Raw genomic sequence first — 16,379 nt, forward strand, 5'->3', positions numbered from 1 at the left:
TAGACCTGACTGCTCCCGCCGGAGCGCACCGAGGCGAAGAACACCTGAAGAAGATCGGAGGGGAGAAGGGTTACCACGAGGGGGGCCGCAGAGACACTATGACCAGATATTGAGGGGAAGGTCCACCTTACCTTGTCGTTACGCTCACACAGGAACTTTAGTCGCTGAGCCCTCTTGTGCATGAAGACCCCGTCCAGGTGGCCGGTCTCCACCGAGCGGATCTCGATGGCTTTCTCTCCCCACCCCATGATCTGGTTGGAGCAGATGTACGCTGGAGGAAATAAGGAATTGTGAGATCCGCCCGGACGCAGGGAAGTGTGTCTCAGGAAGAGCAACTGTGTCTGAAGGTCACCAAAAAGTAATTTGCACCCGACTCACCCACAGAGGTGGGCATCTCGCCCCACTGCAGAACCACGTCTTTGATGATCCTCCCGTACGTGTTCACGTAGACCCCCTCGTCCTCGTAGCACAGCAGCATCTCCATCCCGTCTGTGTTTGGCAGGAAAATGATGGCGTGGGGGTTAATCTGGCTCTGAATCTGGAGCACAAAGAAAAGGGTTAAGGAAGGAAAAAAAATAAATACTGGTTGTCCATTTCTGACCGAAGGATGTGTAGAGGAGACTCACGTGGACGGGAATGTAGATGTCATAGTTGTTCCCCGAGTCGACGTCGACTGCGTGGAAACCGGATGAAGAACCGTAGATAACCTTTAACCTCTGCCCCTCCTCCACCGTGAGATCCACCAGTTGTGGTCGGTGGGGGAGGTCCGTGAAGGACTGGAAGGAATAAACAAAGATGAAGACTTAGAAATAGGACTCATCTGATTCGTAAAGTCTTCATACCCCTTGTCGTTTACCTTGAAGGCCATGAACTTGTGGTACGGTTTGGGGGCCCAGGCGTAAACTTCTACTGAGTTCTTCAATGCGATCACCAGAAACTTGATCCGCTCATACTTGACTGTGAGACAGAAAGGGGGATGGGATGAGACAAGCACCACGGACAGAAGATCATGGGGGGGTAACGAATTATGCTTACCAACTCGATAGTGGACACATCCCTCCATGTCTCCCACCGTGCTCCAGCCCTGCTTCTTCTCCACCTCTGGATCATTGTGGAGGATCTTATTTCGGAGCCACGAGAGATAGTAGACGCGCAGCTTGTTCCTCTTACCTGAGACATGAGGACAAATCCAAAAATTATGAAAAATGCTGGGAGTTTGGATCTCATTTCTAAATAGGGCATCACTATAAAGTGTCGAGGTAAGAGCTAAAGAGTCCACTCACCACTGATGGTGATGAGTAGGTTAAGTCCTTCCAGGACGTCCATCTGCTGGAATCTCCGCCGGGTGATCAGACTGTAAACTTTCCCTTGACCACTGCGGTCCAGAAGCATGAGGCCGTTCTCGGTACCGACCAACAGGTTCACCCCTGGTACAGGACAGAATATATGAGATGTGGTGGAGAAGACGACCAAAATCTTTCCTAAAGCTCCTGTGGTCTTCACTCACCCCACAGTGCGGCACACAGGATCTCGGAGTTGAACCTCTTCTTGTACTTTCTAATCTCTGGGGTGTCGCTGTGCGGCCTTGTGTTAGTCGGGTTCACGTTCACCACTGATCCTTTTCGAGCCTCGTATTTGAGCTGCTCCAATCTGGCCGCATCTCCACTCACAAAGGACGCTGTACCGGGGACATTTTAGGTTACAGTTTTCTAGAAATGTCGAAGGGGTGAGTGAAACAACATAATGCAAAGAGGGGTGGTGTACACTACCTGCCACTGGGATGGTGTCACCTGTGCCACCAGTTGACTGATATAACCCGAGGTCTACAAACATGGTAAAAGAAGTTTTTGGAGGAGCCTTCACCAACCCGCGAGACTGATACTGAAAAGAGGAGGGGAGGACAGTGAGTTCATGTAAAGGAAAATTATCACTTGACTTTCCACTGTTCCCTCTGGTCTCCTTTACGTCCATTCTCTCCTTACCATCTCTCATGCCCTGCATACAATGCTCTGCTCAACTAGTCTCAAATATCATCCAATAACCGAAATGCTCAATTCAGCATAATTCTAGTGGGATACCGTCCATTTCCTGTACTCCCCGATATTCGACAGTCCCATCTCAACATAGCTCCCTTTCTTAGAAGTCCCTTCTTTAAAACATCTTTGCTACACTTCAGTAATAAGTAGCATTTCCAAACACATTCCCTGCTCAACCAAGTCTTCACTTCTCAATACTCAACCAAAAAGTCGCATCGCCAAATGTCTTCTCTACTCAATACCTAACCAATGAGTCCCATATGAAAAGTCAGCAGAGTAAGCTCATAACTAAACATCTTCGCTTCTCAATAATCAACCAACGAGGGCTACCTCCAAGGATTTTCACATCTCAATAGTCAACCAAATCTCATCGCCAAAACATCTGTTCTCAATACTCAAACAGCAAGTTTCACCTTCAAATATCCACTATTCTCAATACCCAACCAAGTCCCATCTCAACAGACCACCAAGTTGTCTCATCAAACATCTTGCATTCTTAATAATCAACCAACAAGGCCACCTTTAAACTATTTCACACCTCAATACTCAACCAACAAGTCCCATCGTTAAGTCTTCTCCTCTCAGTGCTCAATCAAGTCCCATCACAAAACGTCTTTCCTTCTCAATCCACAACAAAGTCACATCAAATATCTTTCTCTCAATAGTTAACCAACAAGTCCCATCACAAAAAGTCTTCCCTTCTCAAAACTCAGCCAAATCCCATCTCCAAATGGCTTCTCAAGTCAACCAACAAGTCACATCTGCAAAACATCTTCCCTTCTCAATCCACATCCAAGTCCCATCAAAGATCTTTCCTTCATAATAGTCAAACAAGAAGTCCCATCTTCAAACATCGTCCCATCCCAATACACATCCAAGTACTGTCAAAGATCTTTCCTTCTCAATGATCAACCAAACGTCCCATTTCCAAACATCTTCCTATCGCCACACAACACCAAGTCCCATCCCAAAAAGTCTTCCCTCCTCAAAACTCAACCAAGTCCCATGTCCAAATGTTTACTCTTAATACTCAACCAAGTCGCATCTTTAAACATCTTCCCAACCCAATACACATCCAAGCACCAAAGATATTTCCTTCTCAATGGTCAACCAACAGGTCCCATCGCCAAACATCTTCTCTTCTCAATACTCAACCAAGTCGCATCTTCAAACATCTTCTCAACCCAATACACATCGAAGTACCATCAAAGATCTTTCCTTCTCAATGGTCAACCAACAAGCATATCTTCAAACATCTGTCGTAATCGTTACTCAACCACCAAGTTCCATCTTCAAACATCATCCCTACTTATAGGTTTTTGTCCCAATGTCTTCCCTTCCTAATTGGCAACCAAAACGACCCATATGAGAACGTGTTCCGTGATGAATAGTTAAAGTCCGTAAGTGCATAGGTCTACCCTTCTAACCATTCAGCCATCATTTTCCTTCTCCAGACATCTTCTGTACATATGCTCTACAACACGTCATAACTAAGTGTCTCCACCCAGAGTCCCCTGACAGTGATCTCCATCTGTCGCCCCTTCATCACTCACATCGGTTCCTACGCCGTCTTTGCTGGGGGAAGAGCCGGGCACCTTGGGCTCAGTGGGCGAGTGGCTCGGTTGCACCACATCTGGCAGGTTTGTGTATCCGTTGCTATCTGCGTGCAGCAGGTTCCGTTCCTCTTCTGGCGTCTGAGAGGAAGGAGAGAGAGTGACGGATGTTTCTTTCGCTCAGGTGTCCACATACTGCACATTATATCGGTTGTAGCCATTTTGTATCCTTCACGTTACGTGTAAGTCGTGTAATCACCCTCCTAGTAATCATCATGTCCTCAGTGCTAGGTGCGTTTACAGACATGGAGACTCCATGAAGGAAACAGAAAATGGAGCCCTCTCGACTACAACTCCACCAATACAAGGGTAAGAGTCCTGTGTATTAGTACACCCGGGAATAAGGAGGAAGGCTACAAGACACGAGAAGATGACCACACTCCGCGCTGACCCTTATCGATCCTCCTCACCCTTTGCACAATCATGGTGCCGTCTCCATAGGAGCTGTCAGACGTGCTCCCCACCAACTCCTCCACGTCGTGGACCACCATGGTGCTCACGCTGTCTGTGTCAGCATCACGACCATTTCGACTGAAGGAAATATAGAAAATTGTGATGTTTACAGCCATACACATTTTTGGGAATGGGAGTGATATTATTTTAGGAGATGCTCATTACCTGGACGATGAATTATCTCTGCTTTGATCCTGTCGTTCTCCATCACCATCGTCATCATCCTCGTCGCTGCTGTCCATCTCGTCACTGGATGAAGAGTAGTCCAAAGCCTTTTTCGGGGGTTTCGGGACGTCTTCTGGGCGATCCTTCACTAATAAATGGTCCTGGAGGAGAGGGAGGCCGGGATTGGGTTATTTTTGACCAGGGTGATAAAGTATCCAGGGAGGACATGCACATGTATATACATGGTGTAAAGGGAGAGGGAAGGCAGGAGAGTAATCTGCACCCGAAACACCCATACAGGCCGGGTAACACCCGCGGCACACAGCGTGACACACACGGAGGACTACACTGACACGCTACGGTGTGAATGCCGGAGAAGCACAGACTAGGTATTGTACAGCTGCACAGAACATCAGGACAACGGACGCACACAATGATGACAGCCGCACAATACACTGATATAGACAGCGCTAAGTAATATACAGCCGCACAATACACTAATATAGACAGCTCTAAGTAATACACAACCGCACAATACACTGATATAGACAGCTCTAAGTAATACACAGCCGCACAATACACTGATATAGACAGCGCTAAGTAATACACAACCGCACAATACACTGATATAGACAGCTCTAAGTAATATACAGCCGCACAATACACTGATATAGACAGCTCTAAGTAATATACAGCCGCACAATACACTGATATAGACAGCGCTAAGTAATACACAGCCGCACAATACACTGATATAGACAGCGCTAAGTAATACACAGCTGCACAATACACTGATATAGACAGCGCTAAGTAATATACAGCCGCACAATACACTGATATAGACAGCTCTAAGTAATACACAACCGCACAATACACTGATATAGACAGCGCTAAGTAATATACAGCCGCACAATACACTGATATAGACAGCGCTAAGTAATACACAGCCGCACAATACACTGATATAGACAGCGCTAAGTAATATACAGCCGCACAATACACTGATATAGACAGCGCTAAGTAATATACAGCCGCACAATACACTGATATAGACAGCTCTAAGTAATACACAACCGCACAATACACTGATATAGACAACGCTAAGTAATATACAGCCGCACAATACACTGATATAGACAGCGCTAAGTAATATACAGCAGCACAATACACTGATATAGACAGCGCTAAGTAATATACAGCAGCACAATACACTGATATAGACAGCGCTAAGTAATATACAGCCGCACAATACACTGATATAGACAGCGCTAAGTAATATACAGCCGCACAATACACTGATATAGACAGCGCTAAGTAATACACAGCCGCACAATACACTGATATAGACAGCGCTAAGTAATATACAGCCGCACAATACACTGATATAGACAGCGCTAAGTAATATACAGCCGCACAATACACTGATATAGACAGCTCTAAGTAATACACAACCGCACAATACACTGATATAGACAGCGCTAAGTAATATACAGCCGCACAATACACTGATATAGACAGCGCTAAGTAATACACAACCGCACAATACACTGATATAGACAGCGCTAATATACAGCCGCACAATACACTGATATAGACAGCGCTAAGTAATACACAGCCGCACAATACACTGATATAGACAGCGCTAAGTAATATACAGCAGCACAATACACTGATATAGACAGCGCTAAGTAATATACAGCAGCACAATACACTGATATAGACAGCGCTAAGTAATATACAGCCGCACAATACACTGATAGACAGCTCTAAGTAATATACAGCAGCTCATAAGACACGCAAACCACTAATGTACAGCCGGACTACAACATACACACTCACATGACAAGCACCACACACTTTACTGTGACACAAAGAAATGTACACCCAAACTTTAATTATATTTGCACATAAAAGTGCACTACACCCCGACATTTATACACCACAGGTAATGTACAGCCGCACTACACCCCGACATTCATACACACCAGGCAATGTACAGCCACACACTACACCCTGACATTCATACACACCAGGCAATATACAGCCAAACTCTACACCCTGACATTCATACACACCAGGTAATGTACAGCCACACACTACACCCCGACATTCAAACAAACCAGGTAATGTACAGCCGCACATTATACCCTGACATTCATACACACCAGGCAATGTACAGCCGCACACTATACCCTGACATTCATACACAGCAGGTATCGTACACCCGCACACTACACCCCGACATTCATACACAGCAGGTATCGTACACCCGCACACTACACCCCGACATTCATACACACCAGGTATCGTACAGCCGCACACTACACCCTGACATTCATACACCATTCATACACACCAGGTATCGTACAGCCACACACTACACCCTGACATTCATACACACCAGGTATCGTACAGCCGCACACTACACCCTGACATTCATACACAGCAGTTAATGTACAGCCGCACATTATACCCTGACATTCATACACACCAGGTATCGTACAGCCACACACTACACCCTGACATTCATACACCATTCATACACACCAGGTATCGTACAGCCACACACTACACCCTGACATTCATACACACCAGGTATCGTACAGCCGCACACTACACCCTGACATTCATACACAGCAGGTAATGTATAGCCGCACACTACACCCTGACATTCATACACACCAGGTATCGTACAGCCGCACACTACACCTTGACATTCATACACACCAGGCAATGTACAGGCACATACTACTGCCCGACATTCATACACTGACCAGGTAATGTACAGCCGCACACTACACCCTGACATTCGTACACACCAGGTAATGTACAGCCACACACTACACCCACACACACCAGGTAATGTACAGCCGCACATTATACACTGACATTCATACACACCAGGCAATGTACAGCCGCACATTATACCCTGACATTCATACACACCAGGCAATGTACAGCCGCACACTATACCCTGACATTCATACACACCAGGCAATGTACAGCCGCACATTACGCCCTGACATTCATACACACCAAGTAATGTACAACCGCACACTACACCCTGACATTCATACACACCAGGTAATGTACAGCCACATACTACAACCCGACATTCATACACTGACCAGGTAATGTACAGCCGCACACTACACCCTGACATTCATACACACCAGGCAATGTACAGCCGAACACTACACCCTGACATTCATACACACCAGGCAATGTACAGCCACATACTATAACCCGACATTCATACATTGACCAGGTAATGTACAGCCGCACACTACACCCTGAGATTCATCCACACCAGGTAATGTACAGCCGCACACTACACCCTGACATTCATACAAACCAGGCAATGTACAGCCGCACACTACACCCCGACATTCATACACACCAGGCAATGTACAGCCGCACACTACACCCTGACATTCATACACACCAGGCAATGTACAGCCGCACACTATACCCTGACATTCATACACACCAGGCAATGTACAGCCGCACACTACACCCTGACATTCATACACACCAGGCAATGTACAGCCGCACACTACACCCCGACATTCATACACACCAGGCAATGTACAGCCGCACACTACACCCTGACATTCATACACACCAGGCAATGTACAGCCGCACACTACACCCTGACATTCATACACACCAGGCAATGTACAGCCGCACACTACACCCTGACATTCATACACACCAGGCAATGAACAGCCGCACACTACACCCTGACATTCACACACAGCAGGTAATGTACAGCCGCACACTACACCCTGACATTCACACACATCAGGTAATGTACAGCCGCACACTACACCCCAACATTCATACACACCAAATAATGTACAGCCACACACTACCCCCTGACATTCATACACACCAGGTAATGTACAGCCGCATACTACAACCCGACATTCATAAACTGACCAGGTAATGTACAGTCGCACACTACACCCTGACATTCATACACACCAGGCAATGTACAGCCGAACACTACACCCGGACATTCATACACACCAGGCAATGTACAGCTGCACACTACACCCTGACATTCATACACACCAGGCAACGTACAGCCGAACACTACACCCCGACATTCATACACACCAGGCAATGTATAGCTGCACACTACATCCTGACATTCATACACACCAGGCAATGTACAGCCACATACTACAACCCGACATTCATACACTGACCAGGTAATGTATAGCCGCACACTACACCCTGACATTCATACACACCAGGCAATGTACAGCCGAACACTACACCCCGACATTCATACACACCAGGCAATGTACAGACACATACTACAACCCAACATTCATACACTGACCAGGTAATGTACAGCCGCACACTACACCCTGACATTCATACACACCAGGTAATGTACAGCTGCACACTACACCCTGACATTCACACACAGCAGGTAATGAACAGCCGTACACTACACCCTGACATTCACACACAGCAGGTAATGTACAGCCGCACACTACACCCTGACATTCACACACAGCAGGTAATGTACAGCCGCACACTACACCCTGACATTCATACACACCAGGTAATGTACAGCTGCACACTATACCCTGAGATTCATCCACACCAGGTAATGTACAGCCGCACACTACACCCTGACATTCATACACACCAGGTAATGTACAGCCGCACACTACACCCCGACATTCATACACACCAGGCAATGTACAGCCGCACACTACACCCTGACATTCATACACACCAGGCAATGTACAGCCGCACACTACACCCTGACATTCATACACACCAGGCAATGTACAGCCGAACACTACACCCCGACATTCATACACACCAGGCAATGTATAGCTGCACACTACATCCTGACATTCATACACACCAGGTAATGTACAGCCGCACATTATACTCTGACATTCATACACACCAGGCAATGTACAGCCGCACACTACACCCCGACATTCATACACACCAGGTATCGTACAGCCGCACACTACACCCTGACATTCATACACACCAGGTAATGTACAGCCGCACATTATACCCTGACATTCATACACACCAGGTATCGTACAGCCGCACACTACACCCTGACATTCATACACACCAGGTATCGTACAGCCACACACTACACCCTGACATTCATACACCATTCATACACACCAGGTATCGTACAGCCACACACTACACCCTGACATTCATACACACCAGGTATCGTACAGCCGCACACTACACCCTGACATTCATACACACCAGGTATCGTACAGCCGCACACTACACCCTGACATTCATACACCATTCATACACACCAGGTATCGTACAGCCACACACTACACCCTGACATTCATACACACCAGGTATCGTACAGCCGCACACTACACCCTGACATTCATTCACACCAGGTATCATACAGCCGCACACTACACCAGGCAATGTACAGCCACATACTACTACCCGACATTCATACACTGACCAGGTAATGTACAGCCGCACACTACACCCTGACATTCGTACACACCAGGTAATGTACAGCCGCACACTACACCCTGACATTCATACACAGCAGGTAATGTACAGCCGCACACTACACCCTGACATTCATACACAGCAGGTAATGTACAGCCACACACTACACCCACACACTACACCCACACACACCAGGTAATGTACAGCCGCACATTATACCCTGACATTCATACACACAAGGCAATGTACAGCCGCACACTATACCCTGACATTCATACACACCAGGCAATGTACAGCCGCACACTATACCCTGACATTCATACACACCAGGCAATGTACAGCCGCACATTACACCCTGACATTCATACACACCAGGCAATGTACAGCTGCACACTACACCCCGACATTCATACACACCAGGCAATGTACAGCCGCACATTATACCCTGACATTCATACACACCAGGCAATGTACAGCCGCACACTATACCCTGACATTCATACACACCAGGCAATGTACAGCCGCACATTACGCCCTGACATTCATACACACCAAGTAATGTACAACCGCACACTACACCCTGACATTCATACACACCAAGCAATGTACAGCCGCACACTACACCCTGACATTCACACACAGCAGGTAATGTACAGCAACACACTACACCCTGACATTCATACACACCAGGTAATGTACAGCCGCACACTACACCCTGACATTCATACACAGCAGGTAATGTACAGCCGCACACTACACCCTGACATTCATACACACCAGGCAATGTACAGCCGAACACTACAGCCCGACATTCATACACACCAGGCAATGTACAGCTGCACACTACACCCTGACATTCATACACACCAGGCAATGTATAGCTGCACACTACACCCTGACATTCATACACACCAGGCAATGTACAGCCACATACTACAACCCGACATTCATACACTGACCAGGTAATGTACAGCCGCACACTACACCCTGACATTCATACACACCAGGCAATGTACAGCCGAACACTACACCCCGACATTCATACACACCAAGCAATGTACAGACACATACTACAACCCAACATTCATACACTGACCAGGTAATGTACAGCCGTACACTACACCCCGACATTCATACACACCAGGCAATGTACAGCTGCACACTACACCCTGACATTCACACACAGCAGGTAATGAACAGCCGCACACTACACCCTGACATTCCCACACACCAGGTAATGTACAGCCGCACACTACACCCTGACATTCACACACAGCAGGTAATGTACAGCCGCACACTACACCCTGACATTCATACACACCAGGTAATGTATAGCCACACACTACACCCTGACATTCATACACACCAGGCAATGTACAGCTGCACACCACACCCTGACATTCATACACAGCAGGTAATGTACAGCTGCACACTAAACCCTGACATTCATACACAGCAGGTAATGTAGAGCCGCACACTACACCCTGACATTCATACACACCAGGCAATGTACAGCCGCACACTACACCCTGATATTCATACACACCAGGTAATGTACAGCCGCACACTACACCCTGACAATCATACACACCAGGTAATGTACAGCCGCACACTAAACCCTGACATTCATACACACCAGGTAATGTACAGCCGCACACTACACCCTGACATTCATACACACCAGGCAATGTACAGCTGCACACTACACCCCAACATTCATACACACCAAATAATGTACAGCCGCACACTACACCCCGACATTCATACACACCAGGTAATGTATAGCTGCACACTACACCCTGACATTCATACACACCAGGTAATGTACAGCCGCACACTACCCCCTGACATTCATACACAGCAGGTAATGTACAGCCGCACACTACACCCCGACATTCATACACAGCAGGTAATGTACAGCCGCACACTACACCCTGACATTCATACACAGCAGGTAATGTACAGCCGCACACTACACGCTGACATTCATACACAGCAGGTAATGTACAGCCGCACACTACACCCTGACATTCATGCACAGCAGGTAATGTACAGCCGCACACTACACGCTGACATTCATACACACCAGGTAATGTACAGCCGCACACTACACGCTGACATTCATACACAGCAGGTAATGTACAGCCGCACACTACACCGTGACATTCATACACAGCAGGTAATGCACAGCCGCACACTACACCCTGACATTCATACACAGCAGGTAATGCACAGCCGCACACTACACCCTGACATTCATACACAGCAGGTAATGTACAGCCGCACACTACACGCTAACATTCATACACAGCAGGTAATGTACAGCCGCACACTACACCCTGACATTCATACACAGCAGGTAATGTACAGCCGCACACTACACCCTGACATTCATACACACCAGGTAATGTACAGCCGCACACTACACGCTGACATTCATACACAGCAGGTAATGTACAGCCGCACACTACACCCTGACATTCATTCATACACAGCAGGTAATGCACAGCTGCACACTACACCCCGACATTCATACACAGAAGGTAATGCACAGCCGCACACTACACCCTGACATTCATACACAGCAGGTAATGTACAGCCGCACACTACACCCTGACATTCATACACAGCAGGTAATGTACAGCCGCACACTACACGCTGACATTCATACACAGCAGGTAATGTACAGCCGCACACTACACCCTGACATTCATGCACAGCAGGTAATGTACAGCCGCACACTACACGCTGACATTCATACACACCAGGTAATGTACAGCCGCACACTACACGCTGACATTCATACACAGCAGGTAATGTACAGCCGCACACTACACCGTGACATTCATACACAGCAGGTAATGCACAGCCGCACACTACACCCTGACATTCATACACAGCAGGTAATGTACAGCCGCACACTACACGCTAACATTCATACACAGCAGGTAATGTACAGCCGCACACTACACCCTTACATTCATACACAGCAGGTAATGTACAGCCGCACACTACACCCTGACATTCATACACACCAGGTAATGTACAGCCGCACACTACACGCTGACATTCATACACAGCAGGTAATGTACAGCCGCACACTACACCCTGACATTCATACACAGCAGGTAATGCACAGCTGCACACTACACCCCGACATTCATACACAGAAGGTAATGCACAGCCGCACACTACACCCTGACATTCATACACAGCAGGTAATGTACAGCCGCACACTACACCCTGACATTCATACACAGCAGGTAATGTACAGCCGCACACTACACCCTGACATTCATACACAGCAGGTAATGTACAGCCGCACACTACTCCAGCACACAGGAGACACTAACCTCTCCAATCGCTCTTTTATAGCTCTGACAGCGGTAGAGAAAAGAAAAGGATTATTGCAGGACGTCGTCATCCTCCTCCCATGGCACAAGTGTAACTGTACATCTGCCCATATAGGACCCCCCCCCACACACATTATATAGTGGAGGGGATACCGCAATGTAATATTACATATAGACATCCCCCGCCATCCCATGTCAAGAGAGAGGAGTTGGGGGCTAGACTTACCGCCGGACGCCCCGGCCGGGACCGATGCTCCTCTCCTGGGGTCTTGCTTCCAGGGGGGCTGATTGAAGACTCCTCCAATTTATGAGGGGCTGCAGGAGACGTCAGATATAAGAACAATGGGGGGGACAGAGACCCCGCTGCTGCCCCAAGTCTAATACTTTATACATGGGTAACTGAGCCCCCCACTTAAGACCCCCACATGATGGATGTGGCCCCCTGGGGTCATTACCTATACGGTTCCTCTCCAGCGATCCGGCCTGGGGAAGGTTGGGGTGCGGGGACTGCAGCAGGGAGTCTCCCCTTTCCCAGCCGCTCTCCGCCCGGCGCAGGTCGGGATTACTAGAGGACAGGAGAGAGGGGGGTGATCAGATACATACAGGACGACCCCCCCCAAATATCCATCCGTGATGGGGCTGGGGACACGTACCTGGCTCTCACAGCCTGAACCGGTCGCCCCACTGCGGATCCGCTTGTGTTCAGAGCGGTGGCTATGGACGTCGTCCTCTGGGGAACCTGGAGGGATAACCGATGCGGTGAGCTTATGCCCCAGTCACCCCCAGAGCTGCACTCGCAATTCTGCTGTCTTCTTAGCATACTGCAGTACATTGTGGGAGACATGTACAGCGGCAGGAAAATCCGCACAGAAGTGCAGCTCTACAAGTCACACCGAGAGCTGCATCATCCTCAGGCTGCGGCGCCGTCGTGGTGCACTACATCCCCCACAATGCAATGCCGCTCTTGGCAGCGGCAGCTCTGGTTGTGACTGGAGTGACCAAGTGAGATAAAGGAAACCCAGGAAAGAATGGAGACCCAGCGAGAGAAGAAGCCGACCAGCCCGGACATCCCATCAGGTAATGAACGGTCAGGAGCCGTGGAAAGCAGAGTAGCAGATAGTGACAGGCGCCATTAATAGCCAGAGAATTCCGAAGACGTGTATTAGTAATGTCTGGGAAAGCTGGGTGACCACCACTATGCTATTGATCCTGGGAAAGCTGGGTGACCACCACTATGCTATAGATCCTGGGAAAGCTGGGTGACCACCACTATGCTATAGATCCTGGGAAAGCTGGGTGACCACCACTATGCTATAGATACTGGGAAAGCTGGGTGACCACCACTATGCTATAGATTCTGGGAAAGCTGGGTGACCACCACTATGCTATAGATTCTGGGAAAGCTGGGTGACCACCATTATGCTATAGATACTGGGAAAGCTGGGTGACCACCATTATGCTATAGATACTGGGAAAGCTGGGTGACCACCACTATGCTATAAATCCTAGCAAAGCTGGGTGACCACCACTATGCTATAGATCCTGGGAAAGCTGGGTGACCACCACTATGCTATAGATCCTGGGAAAGCTGGGTGACCACCACTATGCTATAGATTCTGGGAAAGCTGGGTGACCACCAATATACTATAGATTCTGGGAAAGCTGGGTGACCACCAATATACTATAGATTCTGGGAAAGCTGGGTGACCACCAATATGCTATAGATTCTGGGAAAGCTGGGTGACCACCAATATGCTATACATTCTGGGAAAGCTGGGTGACCACCAATATGCTATACATTCTGGGAAAGCTGGGTGACCACCAATATGCTATAGATTCTGGGATAGCTGGGTGACCACCACTATGCTATAGATTCTGGGAAAGCTGGGTGACCACCACTATGCTATAGATCCTGGGAAAGCTGGGTGACCACCACTATGCTATAGATTCTGGGAAAGCTGGGTGACCACCACTATGCTATAGATTCTGGGAAAGCTGGGTGACCACCACTATGCTATAGATCCTGGGAAAGCTGGGTGACCACCACTATGCTATAGATTCTGGGAAAGCTGGGTGACCACCACTATGCTATAGATCCTGGGAAAGCTGGGTGACCACCACTATGCTATAGATTCTGGGAAAGCTGGGTGACCACCACTATGCTATAGATTCTGGGAAAGCTGGGTGTCTGCCCTCTCTGTGTGAAGTCTATGGTTGGCATCCAGCTTTCTCAGTATCCTGAATGGCAGATCTTAAAGGGATGTAATCACGGCATAACTAGTCACATCTGCTCTTCAGCGCTCCAGCAAGGTTCTGTGGGAGCTGTGATGGCGGCCATGACCCAGCTTCACCACAATACTGAACGGCAGCACATCTGCCTCGATGTGCTGGAGCGATGGAGGGATCGGTGTTTAACTAGCTTGGGTCAGAGACTATATTCAAAGCCATATAGATGGCCATCCGGTTGTCACACAACTTTCCCAGAGCCCTGAAAGACAGAGCAAAAGCAAAGTAGGCCACATTAATGATCAGCCGGCTTTCCTAGGCCCCTGAATGGCAGATGCCGTGATAAAGAAGCAGAAGAGGAATCCCTGCCTGACCCCTGCAGGTTGTGTAATGCACCCAGCTTTCCAAGGAACAGATGAGAAGTATAAAAGGAGCGACGCGGACAGGATAGGACAGAGCAGCGCAGTGCAGAAGGGGTTAAACGGAGCGGTAGAGGGACAGGCTCCACACTAGTGACGGGGTCCTGCTCCTCACACCCCTTTACCTTTGGAGGAGGGGTCTCTGGCTCCATTTTCACCCAGGGCCCCCTATCTGGCCGAGCCGAGGGTATAAGCAGCGCCTCTGGGGAGGGGTCGGAGCTCTGACGGACTACCTGGCTCCGGGAGGCGGGAGGCATCATGGCGGCGGCAGCGGGCTGACGGCTGATGATGGGCGCCGGCGGAGGGTCCTGGAGGGAATTGGGCCGGGGGGTGGGTTTCAGGGCCCCGCGGGCCTGTGGAGTGACGGCGCTGCGGAGCAACTGAGGGACGGATGAAGACATGAATGAAAGGCGAAGATACCGGCGGCATAAACCGTATGCAATCTATTACTCCCTGTTATCAGCCAAACCTGAAGAGTCGAGAAATTCCTGAACTCTCAGGATATAAACTCAGATGTTACTGGCCCTTTAAGGATGCATCCAGCTTCAGATCCCTGAAGAAGTGCTACCCTATCACCATGCTTTACACTGCAGCATGGCTTCATCACATCTTATCTGATGGTGGAAGGTGTGAATCTGT

The 16,379-nt window shown here is 48.5% G+C and overlaps 1 protein-coding gene across 1 annotated transcript; it reads right to left on the bottom strand.

Moving 5' to 3' along the window:
• Positions 1–5: 5 nt before the first annotated feature.
• Positions 6–16,156, bottom strand: LOC142281003 (misshapen-like kinase 1; the record flags this gene model as incomplete). The annotated part of the gene is made up of 17 exons (XM_075332808.1): positions 15,866–16,156; positions 13,749–13,834; positions 13,551–13,660; positions 13,322–13,410; positions 13,096–13,119; positions 4,268–4,428; positions 4,060–4,180; positions 3,590–3,730; positions 1,770–1,881; positions 1,508–1,678; positions 1,284–1,427; positions 1,036–1,170; positions 857–957; positions 627–776; positions 379–538; positions 132–271; positions 6–44 (listed from the first exon to the last, which is right to left on the bottom strand). Coding segments are annotated over exons 1-17 (2,160 nt in total), but the record flags the coding sequence as incomplete, so codon positions are not given.
• Positions 16,157–16,379: the final 223 nt, after the last annotated feature.

This window comes from Anomaloglossus baeobatrachus, unplaced genomic scaffold (genome assembly GCF_048569485.1).
Source record: "Anomaloglossus baeobatrachus isolate aAnoBae1 unplaced genomic scaffold, aAnoBae1.hap1 Scaffold_4660, whole genome shotgun sequence".
NCBI classification, from domain to species: Eukaryota; Metazoa; Chordata; class Amphibia; order Anura; family Aromobatidae; genus Anomaloglossus; species Anomaloglossus baeobatrachus.